The sequence below is a fragment of the Platalea leucorodia genome (genome assembly GCF_965183815.1).
Source record: "Platalea leucorodia genome assembly, chromosome: 5".
Taxonomy (NCBI): Eukaryota; Metazoa; Chordata; class Aves; order Pelecaniformes; family Threskiornithidae; genus Platalea; species Platalea leucorodia.
Window position 1 is genome coordinate 33,932,494 of NC_138827.1, and position 23,169 is coordinate 33,955,662.

The following is a 23,169-nucleotide window of genomic DNA, read 5'->3' on the forward strand; positions in this document are numbered from 1 at the left end:
AACTGGCAGAGAGTGCAGAGTCCTGATTACTCTCTATGATATAAGAAAGAGAGAGAACCTAGCTCGACATTTGGATCCCAGGTGCTACGGGATACATGGGAGAAAAGCAAAATAGCCTTTTTATTAAACAAATCTGATGTGGAAGAGAGGGAGGAGCGATTTTATATTTGCTTCTCTGGTTTTGACCAAGAATACTTGGTTCAAGAGCAATAAACTACCATTATTCTTGCTTGTAAAAAACACTTAAGAAGCAGGACTGCAAATAGTAACATGAAATTTGTATTTAATAGTAAGCAAGCAAGGCTGTGCCCATGTGACAACTAAGCAGAGAAATGAACAAAGGAAGCTTTCAAAGCATTTCTGGTCAGTCTGATTTTGTAGTTGGTCAGTGGGAGGACCAGGTGTAATTGTTTGTTTGCCAAAAAGAAAGGCTAAACAAATTGGAATTTCTAGAGCTTTTTTGGGGAATGCCTTATTGAAATGGTAGCGAGGGTTGTTGGCTTCTTTAGGATGTGGATAATGGGAATAACTTTGTGCTACTGTTGTTGGTCAAGGGAGGAAATCAGATGCCAGACCTACGCTAAGAAGCCCTGTAGGTGTTGAGAGAGGAGAAAAGGTGTGATCACGGACGGGCACAGTTGTTTGGGAAGAGACTAGTGTAGAAGCATCTATACCCGTAAGTCTGGTAGAATTAGGCTTGACTGTGAAGGGGTGATGCAGCTTGCCTAGTACAAAGCACTTCTTTGCCATATAGCTGTACCCCTGATAGGACTGCTTTTTTGGCATAATATACTTGTTTTGCTATAACGATAACGTGCCTCTAGAATAAAAATGACCTGAGAAGGGCTGAATACAGAGGAAGAGTATCTCTCTCTTCGGGAGGGGTTGGTAGAGACAATAATGTAATAATAGTATTCCTATCCTATTCATTGGTATGGATTTTTTTCCACTAAGATATATGAACTACCTTGAAAACTGGGTCAACTTAAGTGCTGTCACAAATGCTCATCACCAAGCGTATATTGCTGCATACCTGTCACACTCGGCAGCTGGAACGAATTTCATGAAGAGACTGGGGTAAAGGGTGAAGCTCCGCAGGATTATTGGCTGTGAAGGAATCACACTTTTGCAGTTTGTCTGGTACAAAACAAAGGAAATGGGGCAAAATTGTGCTTAATACTGATAAATACAAATAGTATTTGTCTTTTTGTTTTTAAACTGATATTTTTTGTTAGTCAAATTTGTTTGCATACATTTGGTAAATGCAGTATTATTCCCATGGTGGATTATTCTTGCTGCTTAAGAGACTGAATTTATTGACATATCTAGACGTGGGAGTTTACTGGGAATTGCTTGAAACCCTTTAGGAGTTGAAAGTTCTTTAAATGGAGTTAGTTTCAGTGTAATAATAGGATTGTTGGTGATAAATTGCAATATTACATATGTACTGCTAACCAAGGAAGAGCTTTTTAGAAGATGCTCTTTCTTTTATGCCAAAATGAAGTTACATGGATGAAAGCCATGGTGTCCTCTCATGGCATATCTTTGCTCCAGCAGCTCTTGATGATCATAATTCACTGTAGAAAATTTAGGATTTGTGCCGGAGAACAATAGCATCTCATCCTAGTTGAACTGTCCAGTAACGCTTGGGAAATAACAGCATGTATGATTGACGTGCCACTGTGTTGCATGTCAGTAGGTAGCTTGCCAGCCTGGAGAGAGCCAACGTCAGGGCTCAAGCCTGTACTTTCCTCACTGTGTTAACACAAGCTGAAAGCATCCCCTGAGACAGATCATAAGCTTTCCTGTGTGGGTAGGAACGTGGTAGGGAGCAGTACTTAAAGTTCAGGCTAGCTCTGCAGCTAAAGCCTGCCCTAGGAGTGATTGTCATCTGCATCTATATCCGTTCAGTCCTTGGCTTTTTCACTGATGGTGCCCTTCTGGCATTGGTGGCTTTGTGATGCAAATCAGTCCTGCCAAGTCTTACTTACTAAGAAGGTAGCTCATTCATTCGGGGTCAATTTTTAAGGCAGCTTGTAACATCTCTCTCATTTGGCGTGAAGGATTTTGCTGAACGTTTCAATGAGACAGTTGCAATCTCACTCAGAATTTAAAAAAAAAAATTTCCTTTCGTTCACATTGTCACTCTGAGAGTTGTATGTGAGTGCCAAGAACTGGACAGAGAGACTGAAAAGCAATAAATTCGCTCTCCCAGGGTGAGCAGAAATTTTGCCTGCAAGAATGAGTTGAAGAGTCGCAGGGTTTTTCTCAGGAGGAAGGCAAGAGCAGAGAGGACAAGAGTGGTCCAAAGGACCTTACTTTTTTTACCAGGACATACAGCAGGTGACTCCTTAGTGGCCTGTTCTTCAGAAGGAGAAGTGGAAGGGAAGCAGCACAGTAGAGTCTTTTGCTAAAGTGTGAAGAGTAAAGCAAATACAGGCTCCAGTGCATCTGTTTGAGAGGGAGGGAGTAGGAACAGATGCGCTGAAACGTGTGGCATGTCCTGGAGAACAGGGATGGAGCCAGCAGCAGGGTGGCCAAGCAGAGAGGAGTTGCTGTGATGCTGAAGGCATGTTGCCCTGCAGAAAGCTTTGTGTATACAGGAAATTCTCAGGTTTTGTTTTGAGGAGGAGGACTTACTAAGCTGAGGCAGAGGAAATGCTGGACTTGGCTAGTTGGAGGCAGAGCACCTGAAGCACTGTTCCCCAAACCCCTGGTGGGTATCCTGACACTAACAGGGTTAAAGAGGAGAATATAATGCAACACTTCCCAGTGAGGACTACTCAAAACTTCTGGGTAGACAGTGGATACAGATTAAGCAGCAGTATCTCAGTTGTGATAACTACACAAGTCTGAAGTGAGCATATATGCCCATTCTTCACATGTTCCCTAGATATCATAGCTCTGGACAATCTGAGTCAAACAATCAGAAATTGTGTCCAACTAATGACTTGCTTTAAAAATTGTAAGCTGTAAATACTAATATTATATTTGCAGCTTATTTTTTCTATTGCTTCTGATGTTTCATTGTGTACTTAATGTTACACTTTCTGGTTTCTCAGCCGCTTTGAGAAACTTGTTCTCTTCTAATCCCATCACTCTGGGAGCTGGAGAGTTAAGAAAACCATGCAATATTATGAAATATATAATAAAATTGTAACAATTGGCAACCTGGTTAGAGTAAACAGATTGTCAGTCTAAGACTGCTATATGCAGTAATTCCTCCTTCTGTGTAGGTGATGCCTGAGTCAAGAAAAGCCTTATGTCGTCGCTAGAAGGAAGGTTGTCTACTTAGGTCCAGAAATGCCGTTAATTTGCAGGTTCAAGTCATAAGTGACCGTCACTGTATTCCTGAGAGAAAAAAAAAAAAAACAGAATGTAGACCCTGAACTTGTAAATATATTGAAGTTTCCAAAATATGCTTTATTAAAGCAACAGCTATATGTTTTTAACAAGTGACGAATACATACAGAAAACACATTTTATAAACTATCCATAGGCTGCAGTTTTGTTTGTCCATACGAAGTCTTTGGTAACCCTACGCTGATAGCAAATACATAAGAAATAGAAAAAAGATTGAAATCTATAGTGTGCCCAGCTGATTTCTATAACATCCTAAAATTCACATCCACATCCTCAATTTTTGATGTGCTCCCTTCATCCTTCAAAATGAATTTCAGGGATGTTTCAAATGCATTCTTAATTTACCATATGTGCTTTGTTTGTGTTGTATCACTGCAATAGCATATATGTGGCATAGAGATTTTAGCCTAGAAAATAAAAGATATACTGGGGAGTGAGCAACCATGAAAGAAAGGAAAAAACACTGAAAAATTAGCCTGGATTTGAGAGAGAATTCAGTGATGCCAGCCTGCCTTTGAAAGCTTGCTGAAGTGTGTTAGACAGTTGGAAACAGAGTTATAAAGGGGAAATTTAATCTCCTTCTTACAAGACAGCAAAATTTAACTGATACTGGATAAAGGGGAACCTCCTGTGATGCTGTATGGCTAATTTTCACAGAGAATGTTTAATTCTTTCAGATATTGCAAGACTGCATTTACTGCTTTAGCAAATAAAAATTGCTGCTGGTGAAAATCCATTTAGTAAATGTTATTTTGGAGGGTGTTGGCATCTTACACAGTACTGAGGCTTCTTTATCCACTTTTTACCTGACCTGCTAAACAACTGCGAGTTTTCCTTCATTCAGTAAGCTTTAGTTGAATAAAAACCCCTACCAATTCTTAATAAAATAATCAGATAAGAAAAGGCATACTATTAAGATGAATGGTTAATACGTGGAAAATTATTCAAGACAGAAGTATTCTGCCTGCAGTTCTATTAATTTTATCAATGCATATATAGTGCACCATTATGGTATATAAGAATTACATATACCCATGTGCAGTAGACTGCATGGTATCTACCAAATCTTTACACTGTAAATAATTCACATTTATTGCCAAGCAGAATCAGAATTTTCCAATCTCAGAGGAAAATAAAGTCTTGTCAGCCCATCATGTTGTCATTATTACTGAATGCCTAGTAACCATTTCCACAAATATAAAAGTCTAGACATCCTACCTCTTCTTGGATGAGATAAGTTGATTGATTCCTGGAGCCAGTTTGCTCAAGATGCAACTGTCTGTCTTGAATTTGATGTAGCATTTGCTCTGGGTAAGAAGAACAAAGAGAATGCTAGTACTTGTTTGTGCTTTGGGCTAATATGGAAAGGGTAGAATATTTTATTTTATATTTTATATACTCCCTGCTACTAGTCTTGCTAGCAGGGAGAAAGGACGCATTTTTCTACTGTGATACTCACAGTGCTTAATTAATACTCACCAGAGCTAAGCCCTGTAGAAAACCAGAGATATGATTTTTTGTTCTTGAAAAGGAGAGGCCGACTAACTACTAAGACCCAAATTGCCATGGGTAACACAGGAAGTATGTGGTTATTTCTGATGAAGGTGGTGCGTTAACACTTTGTCAGTGGGCTTGAGTTAGGCGTTCCGGTCTTCTACTCAGGAGGGACGAACACCTTGTAAAATACTGCGAGAGAACATTGGATAACTGGTCTTCAAATAGGATTAAAAGACATCATTCAGAACATACAAGAAAAAGCTGTTTCAACATGCAAAATGCACAGAACCAGATAGCTTCAGACTATATTCATCTGCAAACAGTAAATATATACGTAATTCACATTTCCATAGTAAGAGTTTGCACACTGCATAGAGCTTGCATAGCCTACATTTTGTAGGCAAATACTGTTGAAGCAATTCAGGGTGACGATCAGTCCAACTTGCGTTGCTTTCCTAATTTGAAAATCCCATTGATAAGAGTTGCACAAGAAAGCTGGTTGCACTGAACTTGAATATCTAGTTTGTCTGTGATACAAGTGCTGCCTCTGTAATGCAGATTTCCTCTCTTAAGAAACATTCACTTCAAAGTGTTATGCAAACTACTGCACTACAGCAGCAGCCATAGAAATATACTGCAGCATGTCCCAGCTATTACACACACCTGTCGAGCGCAGAGAGCGAAAAAACAATCAGGCAGCAAGCGCTAGGACCGCGCTGGTACGATATTTTCTGCCAGTTTAAAAATAAAGACCTAGGATAGGGTTGGTGTGTTGTCCAAAGGAAGCCTTTTGTGGATACCAAGCTATGGCATTATGCTTTTAACCTGCTGTCAGCCCAGAAGGAAAGATGAATCTGTTTTCTTTGGATTATCTGAGGTGCCACTACCTGGCAAACCAGAAACGTCTTCCGTTTATGCACACTAAACTGAGCACTAAGCAGGGCATGTCTTTATTAGCTCTGGGAAAGAGCTTTCCTATTCTTGTGTTAGCAAAGGCTAGGATTTATTACAGCGTAGTTTGAGAAGAAATTAGTCATCTGTGATGTGGAGTAGGATATTTTCTCTTTCACATGGTTTCTCCATTTTTGCCTTGTACGCCACTAGCACTTTCCTGCATTTTAGATGATGTATTTGCATTTTCAATTTGTACATTTCCCTTTCTGGTTTTGCTCTTCATTGGCAGATAAGAGGGTAATAGGTATGAGAATTAAGGGGAAAGGTGGTGAGCACACCCAAAGCGGCAGCAGAATGGTTTGGGGAGAAGTGGTGTCTTTAGATACTGCTGTGGCATCTGGATACTTGGGAACTACGTCCATGAGTGTGAACTAAACATAGAAATGCCAAGGTACTTATAAAGGGCCCAGTTTACAAGTCATGTGTCACTTTTTGCACTGAATAGCTGATTTGTATTTGCAGTTAACACCATTTGTGTCTGAGATGGAAAAGTAAATGTAGTGTCCCTGTTTGCTAGCAGTTCAGACTAGGGACTGTAATGTAAAGTATTACGTCAGGCAGTGCCTCGCCTCGTCTAATTTATGGCTTTGGAACAGCTTGTTACACACCCGCTGTGGGACTGGGTGATGGGAGTAAAGAAACCCCCACCTTTTCATGTGCCCTAACAGCAGATTGCCTGGTCTGCAGAGCTTTGCTGCATCAAAAGTAGATTAAATCTTTATTTAAGAATCAGAGGATGGTGATAGTGCTCTTAAACACTAGCTGCTATTAAAATGTCAGCATTGCTGTCAGTCACCACCGAGTACCTGAGTTAGCGCTGTTTCCCCTGATATTGAGAATGGAAAACAGACAGGTTGCTACTTAAAGTGAACTATTGTAAATGAGGAGCACAGATTTAATCCTTTCTGATATGGCTTATTATACATCTGTAAGATTAAAAATGTATGTTGTATTACTTCAGGGGTTGCACTGACCTCTAGATTTCATGCTTCTGGATTTTACTGCTTCTTATGTACCGTTATGGTTTTATTCCATATTTTGGCAATATCAAGGCTTAGTCATATATGTGAAAGAAAATGTAAAGTTACAGATAACATGGTAATTGTCCGTTTTATGAAAACTTTAGGGATTTGTCTTGTGAGCATTGTGCAAAATGGCAGATATTGATCTCTTAACTAATTATTCAATCAAAGATTTGGCAGGCCAGTCAATGGGAACGATGTACAATGGACTAGAATTGATCACACTTCATTTCCCATCAATTGGCAGAGCAAATGGTAGCTCAGATGATAAGTTAGGATCATTGCCAGTCATTTTTGGGCTCATGCCTTCAGTTTTTTCTTTCTTTTTTTTCTTCCAAACGAGAACCCCCAGACTATTTGATGAAAGTGAATGTCCTCTAGTGTTGGTGAATAAAGCAATGCAGAGTTTTTGTAGCCTCTGAGGGACGTGAGACTATTTCTGGCTCCATAATTGATGCTGCTGCATAGTCCTATAATCACCTAACCTTATTGAATTGTCCCCATGTGAAGATTTGATTTCAAATTTAGTAATCATTATACATCATTTATTTTCACATAGATTACAGGTTCATCTGTAAAGTGACAGAATTTCACCCCAGAGCTCTTTGAATGTTCGGCTCTTCACTTTTACTCCTTTTGGATATGCTTGTGACACTTCCAACTTTGGTGATTTACTAGCAATTAGTAGGCTTCCATGACAGATTTATTGTAGCCTTCCAAAGAGTGATGAATCAGGTATGTGGCTATGAAGAAGTGGTTCCCTAGGAATTTTACTTAATTCAGGAACATAGAGTTAGATCCCGTGAAGAGCTTTGGTGTCTAAAGCAGGACTTAACCCAATTAAAGCTCCATTCCTAAACCTAAAGCTAAAATTGCAGTTTAAAAAAATCTTTGCTTAGCTGCTATCTAACCCTGAAAGCACATAAACCAACTCACTGTTTCCTCATTTGAATTTCAAGTGAACTGGATGCCTACACTTCTTTTTCTATATCTGCCAAAATCTTTGCCTGATTCCTGTGTAAGGCTGCTCAGGAGCTGGAAGTCAGAATTTCTGTCTCCCAAACGGCTCTGCCTGGTTCGGCAGACCCACCCTACATTCATACACCCAGCCGTGCCCCCAGAAGCGTAGCTGGAAGGGATGGTGCTATCTACCCATAGGAGTTGTTTCTGCGTATCACCCTTGGCTAGCGGGTAGTTCATACTTGGTGTGAGGTTTTTGCATGCATTCTGGTTTCTGCTGTTGTGCTGTTTTGTTCTTGTCAAAAAGGTAACTTACTATTTATCTTTTGGGATAGGGATCGATTCCTTTGGAAATGGTAAATATTCAAAAATAATCTAGTTGTGACAGGACCAAATGTTTTTGCACTAACAAGCTTTCTTTTGAAAATGTATTGATCTGTTCTTTTTATTTGCTTTCCCAGATGTCTATTCCTCAATACAGATTGAAAAAATATCTCATTTCTGATGTGAAACCATCCACGTGCTAAACAAATACACGTTGAACCAAAATAAACTATTTTAATAACTTATTTTTTTTAATTAAATGCAAATGTAGCACCCATTGCAGTCTGTTAAAGCAAACAAAACCCCCAGCACATTTAGCATGTTAAAAAGAAGATTTTTGCTGTGTTCACAGTGTTATACAATAATTAAAAAGGAAACCAGCTAAGCCTTCAGAACCTGTCCACTTCTATAGAATGTAATTAATTTCTGTTTAATTATAATAGTAGGGCTGTAGCGTGATTATTATTTTTGAGGGGTAGAAATCCTGCGCTGTTCCTGTTTTTTGTGTTTTGGGAAGCAGAACACATGCCAGAAAGGGAAAGATTTGAGCCACATTCCAGCTGTAATTAAATGGTGACATGTCAGTGCAGTTTGGCTGCTCGTTTCTTCAAATGTGGATTTCCAGGATGGAGGCTCCTCCCGGCTGTACCGTGCTAACAGGAGCAACAGTTTCTCCTGGGAGGATGTGTTGTTTTCTCCTTGGATGCACAACTCTGGGAAGTAGGCAGGCCTGACACAGTGCAGACACTGCCATGCTCGAGGTGTTCCCACTTCGTTCACACTGGTTTTGAGGATGTCAGGGTGCCCGCTGTCCTCAAGGGCTCTCCCTTGAGAGCGGTGTGGACACTTGTGGTCTCCCTGTGCCTGCGACCGGGCAGGCTGAGCCAGGATTATGCTCTCATGCCATCTCCTGGCAGATTGTCACCGTGTTTGCCTCTCTGGGCTGTGTCCCTTCTGCCCTGCCCTGTCCTCTGCAGATGTATTTGTCACAGCATGCCAGCCCTGCGAGATCAGCGTGAAAGGCAGTGGGGCTGCAGGTGGCCTTCTGTGGGCACGGTGGGGGATCAGAGAGGACAGTGCAGGTACAGGGACAGCGGGGATGCTGCAGGCTGCAGGGGTCAGATGTTACACCTGTGCAGGGCGTGTGCAGTAAGGTGGACACGACTGCTGGGCTCTGAGGGTGTGCCAAGAGTGTGAAACGGCAGGCAGCTCCAAAACCCACCTGATACATGTGGGCGTGTGGGCAGCAGAAAGGCTGGTACCATCTCGCCCTGCCAGTGAGGCAGTGGGGTTTGGGCAGAGTCTCCTGGCCCATTCTGCCACAGCGTGAAGCAGCCCCTGAGGGCAACCCAAGGGCCATGCAGTAAAGACAGGATGAACCACCTGGTCGCATCTTTGTTCAGTGGAGTGAAGCAGTTACACCTGATGAGTAGCTGGTTGTCTTCTTTTTAATTCTTTGCTGAAAGATTCTGATACAAAAAACTGTCGACACTTCAGTATTTCTCCCTTACAAGAAGAAAATACCCTGCCGTCTCTCCTGAGAGTTGAAATTGTGGCTCTAGAGAGGTCTAGGTTTGTCAGAAATGCTGTTTAGGTGGGTGGGCACTATTTGGGGCAGTAAAGCTGGAAAGATGACTTACATGTCCAGTGCAGAAAAACTACTTTACTACTTTAGAATATGCCTGTTGCTCTGAAGAAACTGTTTGACAGAGGTTCATTCGCATGAAACAAGAATCCCAGGCTGCAGCCAGGCGTGGTACAGAGACCTGAAAAGCAAGCGCTGGTTGCAGAATTTAAAATTTCCTGCTGACAGGTATCAGTTAGATGTCAAGGCATTCAGTAATGGTGATTTGAAGCAATGAAAGATTAAGAGATACTTTGAAAGACCTCTGCAGCCTAGCACTTCTTGGTCATGCTGCCGTGTGCTCCTTTTCATTCTTCCATGACCACCACCGTCACCCATCTTACCGTAGCATTTTGGGCTGAATTTTATATACATTCAGTGTCACTGAAGAAAGCAGTGCCATCCACCTATCTTCTTTTTTCTTTCCTGCCTTGTTTTTACTTCTCTCTGCCTCTTGTCCCCATTGTGAAATGGATCCAAGGAGTGATCCAGTGAAATACACTCCCCCTCCAACCCAGGAAGAAGTGAGCAGGAATTGTTTAATGTCACTGCCAGGTAAAATGCACTTCAAATGACACACACCTCACATCCAAGGAGTACAATTTAGGACTAGTAATGTAAAATAAAAAGCAGGTAGAGTGTATAAAGCACCCACAAATCCTCTGGGACTCTGGTAGTCTGCATTTCACCTGTTTGCAGGGAGGTTTTATCTCTGCTGCTGCTCACTAAAAGATGATTCTTTCTTTCCTGATTTCTGTGTCATCTGTTCTTAAACCTACCTCTTGCATCGTCCCTGTGGCACACCCTTCTACACTTCAAATTCCTCGACTAAATGCGTTGGGTAACTGTGGATTTAAGTTATATCATTTCCCCGGTTATAGATAAGCTACATCTTTAAGCAAGGAATATTACTGAAGAGTGTTAGCCAAGTGCCTGGGAATCATACTGCACTCAAATCAGTTAACAGTAAACATAAATAAAAGCATTTAGGTGCCACAGCCACAAGAGATGGCACAATTATACGTAGATACGGAAATAGAGTTAACTCTACTTCTAGCAAGGTCAAACCCCCTCTCTCCCTGTAATTAGCTGACTTGCTATCAGCTCTTTCCTGGCTCAGTTTTTCAAGGACTCCCACTTCTCATTTGCCCTGCAGCTCAGGGTACTTTTCTCCGAGAGAGATCTTCCTTTCTCTCCAGCCAGCCTTTTTCTCTGGTCCTCCAGAGATTCCAGTTAACCTCATCCTTTTCACCCAAGCTTATTTACCCCTAACTTAATTCAGAAGATGATAGTTTCGACTTTCTGCTATAAATTGAAGAGCATCTCTTTGGAGAAGCAATGCTAGGTTGGCAGACAGAGTGCCATCTCTTGTACTTGATTGTCTAATTAACCCTTAGTGGTAGGTGCATTTCAGTGCTAAATGTTTCCATCCACTGAGTGTTTAATTTCCTATTAACCTGCACACTGACAAATAGACTTGATACAAACACCCTAATCGGATAAATATGCTTATTTGTTTATTTTTGTCTCCTGATCAGGACTGTGATAATAGTAAACAATTGGAGAGACATGTTTGGAATGCTGCAGGCCTTTTTTTAAAAAAAAAAAAAAAAAGACCCAAAGAGCTGACCCCTGAATTCAAAGGATTATTTTTCAAGTTTAGTTGTAGCCCAAAACCCAATTAAAATTATAGTGATACATAGTTGCAGATACAGATACAGATTTTTAAACATCTGTCTTCAAGATGTTTTCTTTTCATCTGGTTTTAGTCCAAAACTGAATATACAAACATTTTAGCCCAAAACACACTCTTTTTCTTTTCTACATATGTGCATGGGAGAAATTCCCAGTGACTTTCTGCATCCTGTAGCTATTGAATGAAATGGATGTTTTGACCAGTTTTGCTGCCAGTACCCGTTTCCAGCATCTGTCTTTAGTGTCAATATGCCAGTGATTATGGAGGCTATCCTGCTGCAGAGGCAGTACAACTTCGGGTATTGTTGAACCAGATATATCCTCAGAAAAACATTTTAAACTCAGATGCAGTATCTTCTGGGGAAAGAAAAAAAAAAAAAAAGATTTTAAATCTGCTTTCGTTCCCTAATTTCTGATGTGCTATTAACTCAGAGGGATAGAAGCTAAGAGCATATAGAGCAGTCTGGGTTAATATAAAATAAGCTGATGAAGATTACATGGAGCTAGCCACATGAAAATCGAAAGGCCTTAGAGAACACCGTGAGGCTGAACATTTTTGACAGCTTTTGAAACAAAGACCTTTGAACAAAATTTTTGAACAAAGACCTTTCAAAGGGATGAGGAGCCTTATTTTTTTTATTTCAGTCTACTTCAACAAGATGAAAAAATACAAGACAAAATATATTTTAGAGAAAATTCTCTATGGGGTCATTAACTCTTTCTAATCAGACATTGGGTCTTAATTTTCATCTGGCCTGTTCTAGGGACTCTGTGTGCTGTGTTGAACTTGTCATGTTAAAACTGGGTGCCATTGGAAAGGCTTGCCTGGGTCCTTGGAATTGCTATCGCATTATTGCCTTGTAGCGGTAATGGTCATAGTGAGAGTTTAGATGCATTTGGATGAGCCAAATAGTGTCAGAGAAAGCAACAAGTGCTTGAATTTGAAAACATAGGCACAGACTTCAAAGATCAGTGATGCTTAGCTGTGAAGCTAGGTTAGGTAAAAAAAAAGTGACCCTGTAAAACTTGAAGCTCAAAAAAAATCTTGCACAGCCATGACAGGTGGAGAGAGAGCAGCTGAGGGCGTATTTCCATGAAGCATTTAAACGGGAAAGAATTGCCAAAACATACCAAAGCAGACGAGAGAAGTTGATGTGAAAACTTTCTGAAGCAAAACTCCAGACTGTCCAATACCTTTTCTATAGACCATTGGCATAATTCCTGTTTTTCTGACACTTCAGTGATAACAATTTGCATAGTTAAGACACCACGCTTGTGGCTTTATTGCATTTTAGTGCAAGTGCTTTAGCTGCAGAACAAAAGTAAAGCAGTTTGATGTAATATGGATGTCTATTTGCACTCCTTTTAAGATAAACATTAGGCAATAACCATTTCTTTAGAGCCTGTATATTGTTCATATGATTCTCTCTCTTGTATAGCAGCTCATGTTCATCAACATGATACATTCCTGCCTGATTTTCCAGTTCTGTCTTTCATTGAGGATATTCTTTTCTTTCTCTGATTGCTTTTTCTTCTTAGACCATTACTCTAGTTGATAGCTTCAGGTTATCATTGTATCCCATCTCCCTCTCCAATAAGCCTATGATTGATACTAATCTTCCTCATGGGACACATTTATAGGAGGCAGGATGGAAACTACTCTCTAAATCTTAGCTTTATATGTGCTGACAATTTGCAAGGCTGCACCTTCTATTCACTTCAGGTGGCTTAGGGGAAAACATCAGCACCTGGTAATCATGCTTCTAAATAAGAAGAGAAATGCACTCCATATACTGAAAGTTATCTTGTTGTTCAGTCTCCTGTGCTGCTTCTGCTTGTATTTTATGTAACTAGAAAGGGCTCGGTTTCTATAGGTGGTCAATGTCCTGTAACCAAACTCATGCCTTTTCTTTCCGGCGAGAGGAGCCATATTTTAATTAATCTAATGGAAGCTGTGACTAGCAGGCAGTCCCTGAAAAAGAGTTAATGTGCCGGAAAACACTTCACACAAGCAGAAGACTCTTCATTGACTAATGTGCTTAATGGTACTTTTTCTGAGAAAATTATCCCAGTGAAAGCTTTATGGAGTGCATTTGTTTTTCTATTTTTCTTTTCATAATATAGCCTCATGTTTTGAAATTGAATTAGGTATGTCTAAGGACCTTTTGAAAATAGAATTATTATGTATTTTTGCTACAGGTTTTGCTGATGCCCATCAGTATAGTATCATGGAAAACAAAAATATTCCATTCCTTGGAGGAATAAAACCTAGGGCGCTGTGATCACTAGTGTGATGGATGCATTTGCCGAAGTTTGGCTATTTCACTGTTTCTACTTATCAAATATCTGAAGGCAGAGTCCAGTTATATAATTAACTCTGAAGAATCAATGGGAAATGAAGATGCTAATATTTCCACAACATTTGCATATTCAAGCTCCACAGCCCAAGAAACAAAGAGAAGTAATAAGAAATTCATTTGTTTTATCTTTTATCTTTTTAAGCAGACATGCATTTATCTTTATGAACAGACTTGCCAGACCTTTTCTGAATTGCAAAGTTTTGCTGCAAATGCTTGTTATTTGGATTTGCATAAGGATTAACAATGTTGGCCAAGTGGTATCTCCTAACCCTTTCTGTTTACTTGTGTGATATCAGTCACTGGGATACAATTTTCCAGGCAATCAGGGCTTTTAGTTCCATGGATAATGCAGGTTGTTTTCATGGCAGATTCTCTAATGTTCCAAAAGTCTAGTTCAACAAAAATCATAAATGTATTTGCTCAGAGGATTTTTTTTTTCCCCTCTTTAAGTGCTTTCTGTACCTGCTAGCATAAGGGTTAAAAAGAATGAAAATTTATGAAACTTGAGGGGCAAGTCCGAGCTGGCACACATAATGTAGAAATTAAGCTACACTCCCTATCTGAACATACGTGTGAAAATGTCATGGTCAAAGCAAAATCATCTCTTAGATCAAAACTTGGCACCACAAAATCAAACTCCCTGAGACTTGAAAAGGGTGCGTGCCACAGCAAGTTGAAGTTGGTTGAAGTTCAAAACTCTCTTCACACTTTAAGTGTTTCAGTCTGGTTTTTTGTTCCAGCTTTTTATAGACAGAAGTGTTACCTAAAATCTGCCAGTGTGCATCTGAATAATTTTTACTGTTCAGAGAAGACTAGTTTGAGGGCATTATTGCATAGCATGTCAGATAGATGGTACTTGAAAAATAGCAAAAAGAAAACTCTTCGTGCTTGTATGTTTTTTCATTTTTAGTTCTTTTCTTATTATTGTGAAAGCACTGTTCTATCATCAATACATTACAAAGCAAATATTATCAGGGAACTTGCATTATTTTCACAGGACCATGTTTCCCAGAGTACTTGCATTGTGGAAATCACTTCTGAAGTGCACAGAAGTGTACTTCACTAATGAGACAGTTTGAGCCCCACAGCTTGCTGCGTTGACTTACAGAAGTTCCTTTGCAAATGTGAAGCTTCATGGTTTCTATTCTACTTTAAGGTGATTGTTGGGAATTTCTCAAAGAAAAGCAGATTTGGCCTTAAAATCGTCAGTCGTCTAGGAAAAATATTAAGGAAGGAGGCACACCGATAGAAAAAATATGTACAGCTTGCTCATGAGGGACAGACCTGATGGCAAGAGAAGCTTTATACCTGGAGCAGTGCTGAGTGACAGGGGCTCACAAGAGCTGGAGCAGCCGTTTGTGGTGTGCCAGCAATGGGCTGGGGATGCCTGGAGCTCCTGCAGAGGTTGGGGTGCCCACGGTGACAGGGGCATTGTCCTCGAAGCCTCCGCGAGAGGAGAACTGGGAAGGAGCAGCCGGACTAGTGGAGCAGTCGTCCCAAGCCAGCAGCTTGTGAGAAACCTCAAAGCTGCTCAAGGCTACAAGAAAGTGTAAAGTTAGAACTGAAGCTGCCAGGACAAAATATGATGTTACTGGCAATGCATTAATTACTCATTGTTGTTGCTGGTGGCTGATGACCCAGCTATCAAGAACAAGCCATAAGTAATAAATTACATTGAACACGGGGTGAACACAGAGTTCATTAACAGCATGCATGAAATGCTGATTGAGTTCTGTGCACAAGGCAAGGAACACAAAAAGCAAATACTGAGGTAACATCCAGTGAGTGTCACAAGCTAGCTGTTGTGCTTAGGCCAGGCACAACGGGCACTAGGTAGGGGAGACGTGAAACTCCTAGCAATTAAATTATCTATCTATCTGCTTTATAATAAAAAGAGAAAGCTAGACTGCTCTGGAAAAAGCTTGCTTTCTCCTGAACCAGTAAGACTGTCTCTTGTAGTGTTTATGTGTGCTTTTTTAACCATTACTATAGCCCTATACTGAATTAATTCAATTGAAAATGGAAACAGTTTGGCTTTTCTGTACATCAGTTTTCTTATTTCTACCACCGCTTTTACTGTAGCGGTCAGTTTGGGAGCTCTTGCAGAGGACATTGTTGGTTCAGGTAGTTTATAATATAGAGTGGAGAAGCCCTATAGCTTCTCATTCCAGACCAGACAGAAGACAAGTGTGCTGGCACTGGCCAACAAAATGCTGTAGAGGTGTTGCAGTGCAAGAGAAAAACATAGCTGTCAAGTACCTTATTGATATTTTGCGCTTTCAGTCTCAAATACTTTGTTAAAGGTCATTCATCCAAAAGGAATTTGGATATTCTTTAACCTTTCTCGGTCTCTCTTGCTCTCTCCCAATACACGTTGAAGTCATCTGTAATATTTCCGGATGTATCTATGAGGAATGCTGATGTTGATGAACTGACAGGTGGTCTTTTGCTGCTGAACGCAATAATGAGCTGTTCTTTGCTCCAGAAGATCGTATTTTTTTGTTTGGTTGGGTTTTTTTGTTTTGTTTTGTTTTGTTTTGTTTTGTTTTTTTGTTGGCCAGGTCATCATTGTCAAGATAAAATACTCTATTTTTTTAATACTCTATTTTTTATTTATAGAAGGGAGACTTTTATACTACTGGTAATGGAGTGATCTGAACCCAGGGGTCTTGAAAATAGGTCATTAAGTACTCAGTATAGGAAGAAGCGTGTTTTCCAGTGTTCCTGATTTTACCGGAGGGAATTGTCTTGTTTTCTAAATCTTGGTTTTAAAATCAAAAGACTTTTATAAGCAAAAAACCCCAATCGATCATTTGATTTCATCACAAAGAAAATAATTATATCTGAGTCACATATTTTGAATCAGAATAACATTTTTCCATTGATTTTTTTTTTTTTTGAGCAATAAAGTGTCTGAAAAATAATTTTTCTATCATTGGACAACATAGATTTTAAAGTCAATAATAATAGAGCAGATATTGCCTCAAATTGGAAAATACAGAAACAAGTGTGGCATTGGTTTTTGTTTGTGTTTGCCTGTTGGTTGGTATTAAACAAATCAGACTTATATGATATAGCAGCAGTACTTACTGGGCTATAACCTATGTCAGTGAAAGTTGGCAGGAGTCAGTTTGGCCCATGATACTTACAGCAGTGCGAGGTTGCGCTCATTTATGGCCCCTGAGGTGCTGTTACAGGGTTCACCAGAAGCTAGCAAGCTTCCCCTGCTCCCTTCATTCCCTTGGGATAGCCCATCTATCCCAGAAAAGCACCAGCTGATTTTGGCATCTTCCGGGGTTCTAGCACTGTGAGCTTGTTGTCATGTAACCTCTGTTCTCTTTCTCCCCATATGTATTTTTGGGTGACTGGAACTGAGAGGTAATTTGGGCAATTTATTTGGCTGATGCTTGGCTCGTTCACTAAGTGCCCTGAGTATTGACAGGACTGCCTCGTGTTGTAGAAGTAGCCACATGCTCTGCCCTGTTGGGCAAGGTGCTGTATATGCAGTTCAGGTACACGTGAAAATGTGGGTGCTTTTTGACAATGGGTACCATTAAATGTCAGCGGCTTTTACATGCATTATATGTTACATTTCAAGATAATTAATACAGATGCCATAAAACTCACCTACCTCTCACCCTGTCCCTTTTCTGGGCATTTTGAAGCAAGGCTCATGAAGTAAGTAAAAGTGTTGCATCGCCTGCATAAAATATAACTCATATGTCATGGGTTTGCTTTTTTTTTTTTGTTTGCCCTTTTTTTTTTGTTGGTCCAGATATCACTGTAATAATTACCGTAACAGAGAGCTTTCTGTGGCGTTAATGTTCTTCTGGCTTAATGGCCCCTGGTTATTCTCAGGCCATCAACTTTTCCCAGCTGGTCATCAATCCCAAAGAACTGCCTTGTGCCTCCGTTATTATTGCTTAAATAGATGACATTTCTGGTGCAACCACTGCCTCCCAATGAGATGATATTACAGCCAATAGCTTTTTTCCCCCTTGCTTTCAATATTGTCAAAGCATTATAAACAGCTGGTACCAGAATGTTGTGGCTGTTGGCTGTGAATTCCTCTGACAATTTTTAGGTGTGAGTTTTGTAGATTTTGCCTGAAAGAACCTGAGTGAGGTGACTGAAAATGACTTGCCCGGAGCAGCTACATGGGCTCAGCCCCCATGCATCATTCAAGAAGTAGCTGGGCAATACCTGAATGTTTCAGTCTAAAGACTTTTTCCCAGAAGGAACAGTTTTCAAACAAGATCTGGGACAGGGGGGTGGGTGGGTGGGTGTGGGTGTGGGTGTGGGTGTGGGTGTGTGTGGCTGTGGGGGTGTGTGTGTGTGGCTGTGGGGGGTGTGGGTGGGGTGTGTGTGGGGGTGTGTGTGTGGGGGGGTGTGGGGGGGTGTGTGTGTGTCTGTCTGTCTGTTTATCATCTAGCAAATGTTGGCATCCCCTCCCTCACCCCCCCTCCCCGTTTCCACAGCTCCACTGATGGTCGCCCTTGTTTCCTAACAATTTATGGATTCCTTGGCAGACTTTTAAAAGAAACAAGTAAGTTGTAGCTCAGTAGGCCAGAAACCAGCAGAGATTGTTTAGGTGAAAATGTCTTGCTATGTGGATATTCAAACCCATGTGAGTTAACGTTGGCGCTGACTACATTTCCTTTAACCTCATTAGCACTTCATCTTGCTTTCCCAAGCATGATGGTGGAGCAGCTAGTTCACCTTAGAGCCTTTTGCTAGGTAATTCATCAAAGTGGCAGATGAAAGCTTAAAGGGAAATGCATGTAAATACTGCATTAGGAACCTTGGCTCACAAAGGCACGAACATTTCTACCCATATCATTAGCTCGAGATTACAATCCATATATGTGAAAGAAAAGGGACTTTGTCATTTGGGGAAGATGGAGATACAAAGCTCACTGGTTGCATCGTTACGCAAATTTTATAGTTTAGTTATTTTGTCTTTAATTAAAAAGCACTTCATCATTCATTAGCTATTCTCATAGGAAAAAAAAACAGCCTGCAACCACTTACTACCTTCAAAATTAAAAAACAAGGTACTTAAGTAAAATACTCCCTTCAAATGCTAAGGGCCAAAACATTTCCAAACGGGATTGAGATTATCATCTCAAACCTAGGTTATGTCTTCTTTTCAGCTTTAGAGTTTTAAGCTGAGCCTCACAGCACACTGATTTTGTCATTTGATTCCTATATACATGTGGTTGATACTAAGGGTAATTATATGTCATCATAACTTCTCCTCATTGCTAGTAAACCCACTGAGTTTACACCTGGAGACACACTAACTATGTTTGTAATGGCATGAACGAGGCACTGCCATGGAGAGCCACAGGGTTTGATCTTGAAGTACTGAGGCCCTGTGGTGGGTTGACCTTGGCTGGACGCCAGCTGCCACCAAGCGGCTTTATCACTCCCCTCCTCAGCAGGATGGGGTGGGAGAAAATGAGATAGGGGAAAAAAAAGGAAAACAAAGATCTTATTCTCTACTTCCCAGCAGCAGGCAATGTCCAGCCACTTACCGGGACGCGGGGCTTCAGTACATGTAGCAGTTGCTCCAGAAGACAAACACTGTAAATAACAAATTCCCCCCCTTCCTCCTCCTTTCTCGTCGCTTTTATTGCTGAGTGGACATCATATGGTACGGAATATCCCTTTGGTCAGTTTGGGTCAGCTGTCCCAGCTGCGTCCCCTCCCAAGATCTTGCCCACCCCAAGCCTACGGGTGAGGAGGGGAAATGTTGGAGAGACAGCCTTGATGCTGTGCCAGCACTGCTCAGCAGTAGCCCAAACACCGGTGTGTTACCAGCACCTTTCTAGCTACCAATACAAAGCACAGCACTCTGAGGGCTGCTGTGGGGAAAATTAACTCCATCTCAGCCAGACCCAGTACAGGCCCTCGTTGTCAAAGATGGGTTTAGGCTGCTAGCGCTCTACAGAGCCAGCGAATACCGTCACCGCCTCAGTATACTACAGGATCAGGCTGGTGCCACAGTGCAGGAGATGACTGCTCTCAGCATGTTGTGCGTCTGATTTGCAGCCTCAGGAATTAAACAAGCCTGTTACTCACCAGGAAGGTACTGGAATGCCATTCTTTATGGTTAACGGTGAAAATAAAATTCTGATAGATAGCCTTAGGGAAGAAGATCAGTAGAGCAAAATGATCATGAACCAAAACGGCCTTCCAAGGAACTTCAGACTGGTGACCAACCAGTTCAGTTTGGTTGCCTTTTTTTTTGCAAAGAAACTATAAGATACACACTCTGTGTTCTGTAATCTAATGTTACTGGTCTTAAATGCTGCAAGATACTGTCTCATGGAGGGCCACCCAGCCACACCTTCAAACAGGCTTTACCTCACAGTTTATTGTATTCTTGTTAGAAATTAGCACTTTGGGTTTACTGTTAACCCTTTGCCCCTCTCTAGTTCTGGTGCTGAGTAGCACATACACTTACATACTCCTCTTCCTGATATCTAGATTAGTGGCATACTATGATTTATAATGCATTTTCATTTTCATGAAAGCTTGTTCTACTCTCCCGATTCCATTAGGTCAGACACTCACTGAACAGGCACCTCCTGTTCCATTTTACTGTGTAACTTTTAAACATGGCTTGACAAGCCAGAAAAAGTTCAGTGCACCCATTCACTGTCATGTAAACTGTACACAGACATTAATGACCAGCTCTGACTGTTGAACCACAAAGGAGGCACAAGAGCATTGCAGTGGTAATGGCACGAACTTGGAGATGGTGTAGAAGGATGGGACCAAGGTATAACTCTCTGCCTTTAGCAAAATGTCCTGACCCCCAAGTTTGAAAAGCTATTCACGCCTGGGCTTATGAGGACTTAGAATTGATTATTTCCTGCAAAAAATTGGAAGAGGAAGAATCAAAAATACTCCAATTATAGCTCATTTATGGCAAGTGGAAGAAATACAATCCTATGCAGCTGGGAACAGTATAGAAGCTAGTGTGACTACTGTATATGACACAGCAGTGGAAAGGAGGATTTAAACAGTGGACATAACTCCACAGAGGAACTTCAAGGGCTATACATCTATACCTCATTTTCCCCATCTACAAAATGCACAGGTAATGTGTGCTCAGTTATTTGGGAAGACTGCTGGGTGAGATTAATGTAAAGTCCTCTTGAGATTTTTGCTGTAAAATATGCCATGTGCATGTAAAATATAGTTATCATGTAGTGAATGAGAAGATGTTTACAGCTAATTTTGAAGTATGTATGTTTCTGCAGCCTTTAAAAATGCACTGCAAGAGTTGTGCATTGGTAACCAGCTCTGGACACCTTCTGGGAAGTAAACAAGGTGACAGAATTGACGAGACAGAGTGCGTAATACGAATGAATGATGCACCTACTCGAGGTTATGGAAAAGATGTTGGAAACAAAACGAGCCTTCGAGTCATTGCACACTCCAGTATTCAGAGGATTTTGCGAAATCGCAACGAACTCTTAAATATGAGCCACGGTGCTGTGTTTATCTTCTGGGGTCCTAGCAGCTACATGAGGAGAGATGGTAAAGGCTTGGTGTACAATAACCTGCAGCTGATGAATCAGATACTGCCTCAATTAAAAGCATATATGATTTCTCGCCACAAGATGCTTCAATTTGATGACCTTTTTAAACGGGAAACTGGGAAAGACAGGTGAGAACTTATGCGGATACGTTTGGGGGATGTCATACAGTACTAAAATAATGTAGTTTATATATACCAATTTCAGATCTGCTCAGAGGGACCATCACACCCATTAAATCCTCTGCATCATGAGTTGTAATATGGTATGACATGCCAAATAACATCACTTGCAACATAAGTAAAAAATATGCATCAAAATAATTTGTATGGAGTATTGCCTCATCAACTTAGAATACCAGAATCTGGATGTACTGTTTATACAGCCAAGGAGGCAGGAGCTGTTTAAATCTCACTTTGGGGTAATATACCTGAAAGTTTTTTTACTGATTCTGAAAAATCAGAATGGATAGGTTATGTTTTCTTATAGAGGAAATGCCACCATTCAGTGAATTATAATAGCTGTTTATTGAATTTAAGCATTCTTGGAACATTGCAGCTGTAAAGCTTCTTGTAAAACAAATAAACATTAGTCATACATTAGGTGCTTCAGAACAGTTCATCTTGTATTTCCAACTGGGAGAAGGAAAGTTATTATGATAGTTACATCTTCATGAGACTGTTTATGACTTGTAGGCTAATCTTCAAATCAAATTTTTAATAAGTGACCCACTGCAGGACTTGAGCATTTTCACATATAATGTTTGAAAATGGGCATTTAAACCAAAGACTTCCTAGAAAGAAATACATTTATTTTTAATGAACTCTCATTTTTTACTTATTAAATATGCTCCTTGTAAAACTGGAACAGGGTCCCCACGTAGGTACAAATGAAGAGGTAGGTTTATTGTGCAGTAACTCATGGTGAGATTTTCTAGCTTCACAAATACTATACGCACACACCAAAGCTTGGAGCTGGGCTTGATCCTTTTGTGGACAGGGAGGACTTAAGAGCACGGACTTTGTTTTCTGGGCTGCATAACAAAGGCAGAACCAGTGTTAGAGGAAACTGCTGTATCCTCTTAGTGGATGGCGACTGTATCTTTGCTTTGCATTTCCTGCCTTTGTCTGCCACACCCCAGGTGGTTTGCTTGCAGAGCTCTGTTCAGTTATAGTGGATCAAACTACGTATCCAAGTTCTTGACTGACGCACACTACCTCTAGAGCCCACAGTAACTTTGTCGGTTTCTTACCATTAAGGGTCCTTTTCTCTTCATCCTCAAATCGGTGCTTGTGAGTCTCTGCCAAAGACTGCCTCTGCCAGAATGAGAAGGAAGGATAACAAGGGAAGATACCCTGCCAGTTCTGATGTGTTACTGTCTTTTCCAGCTTTCTGCACCCAGAGTAGAGCGAAGTGAGAAGGTGAATTAAGCATTTGAACCCTTCAAGAAAAGTGCAAAGGATTATTTGTATGCCCAGTATTTACAAAGGCATGGAAGTTAACAAAGCTGTAGATGCCCTGTAACGTGAACCACCATCAGTGCTAAGGGTCAGACCCTGTACCCAAGCAATGCACACTGCCACCTCCTTTCCTGAATTACTCTTTCAGTGTGAGACCACACGCAGTCCCCAGTTTTGAGGAACAGTTTACCTCCTCTGCTTCAGTCTGGTGAGTTCTGCCATGGGGAGCCAGGGTCCCAGTTCCTTTCCTGACACTTGCTGTGCGATTTCAGGCAAGCTGCTCTTTCTGGTTCTGCATCACCCATCCGGAGCAGGAGGCCTATAGCTGTGCATGTGATGAAAGCATTTCTTCTTCTGCAC

At 40.9% G+C, this 23,169-nt stretch overlaps 1 protein-coding gene across 1 annotated transcript in view; it reads left to right on the top strand.

Annotated features, from left to right (window-relative positions):
• Window positions 1-23,169, top strand: part of ST6GALNAC5 (ST6 N-acetylgalactosaminide alpha-2,6-sialyltransferase 5) — a gene marked incomplete at both ends in the record, with an annotated part of 72,268 nt that overhangs the window by 38,429 nt on the left and 10,670 nt on the right. Inside the window, one exon of the mRNA XM_082311529.1 lies at window positions 21,071-21,480. Within this exon, the coding sequence (XP_082167655.1) occupies window positions 21,071-21,480 (410 nt within the window). The remainder of the gene's footprint in view (window positions 1-21,070; window positions 21,481-23,169) is intronic.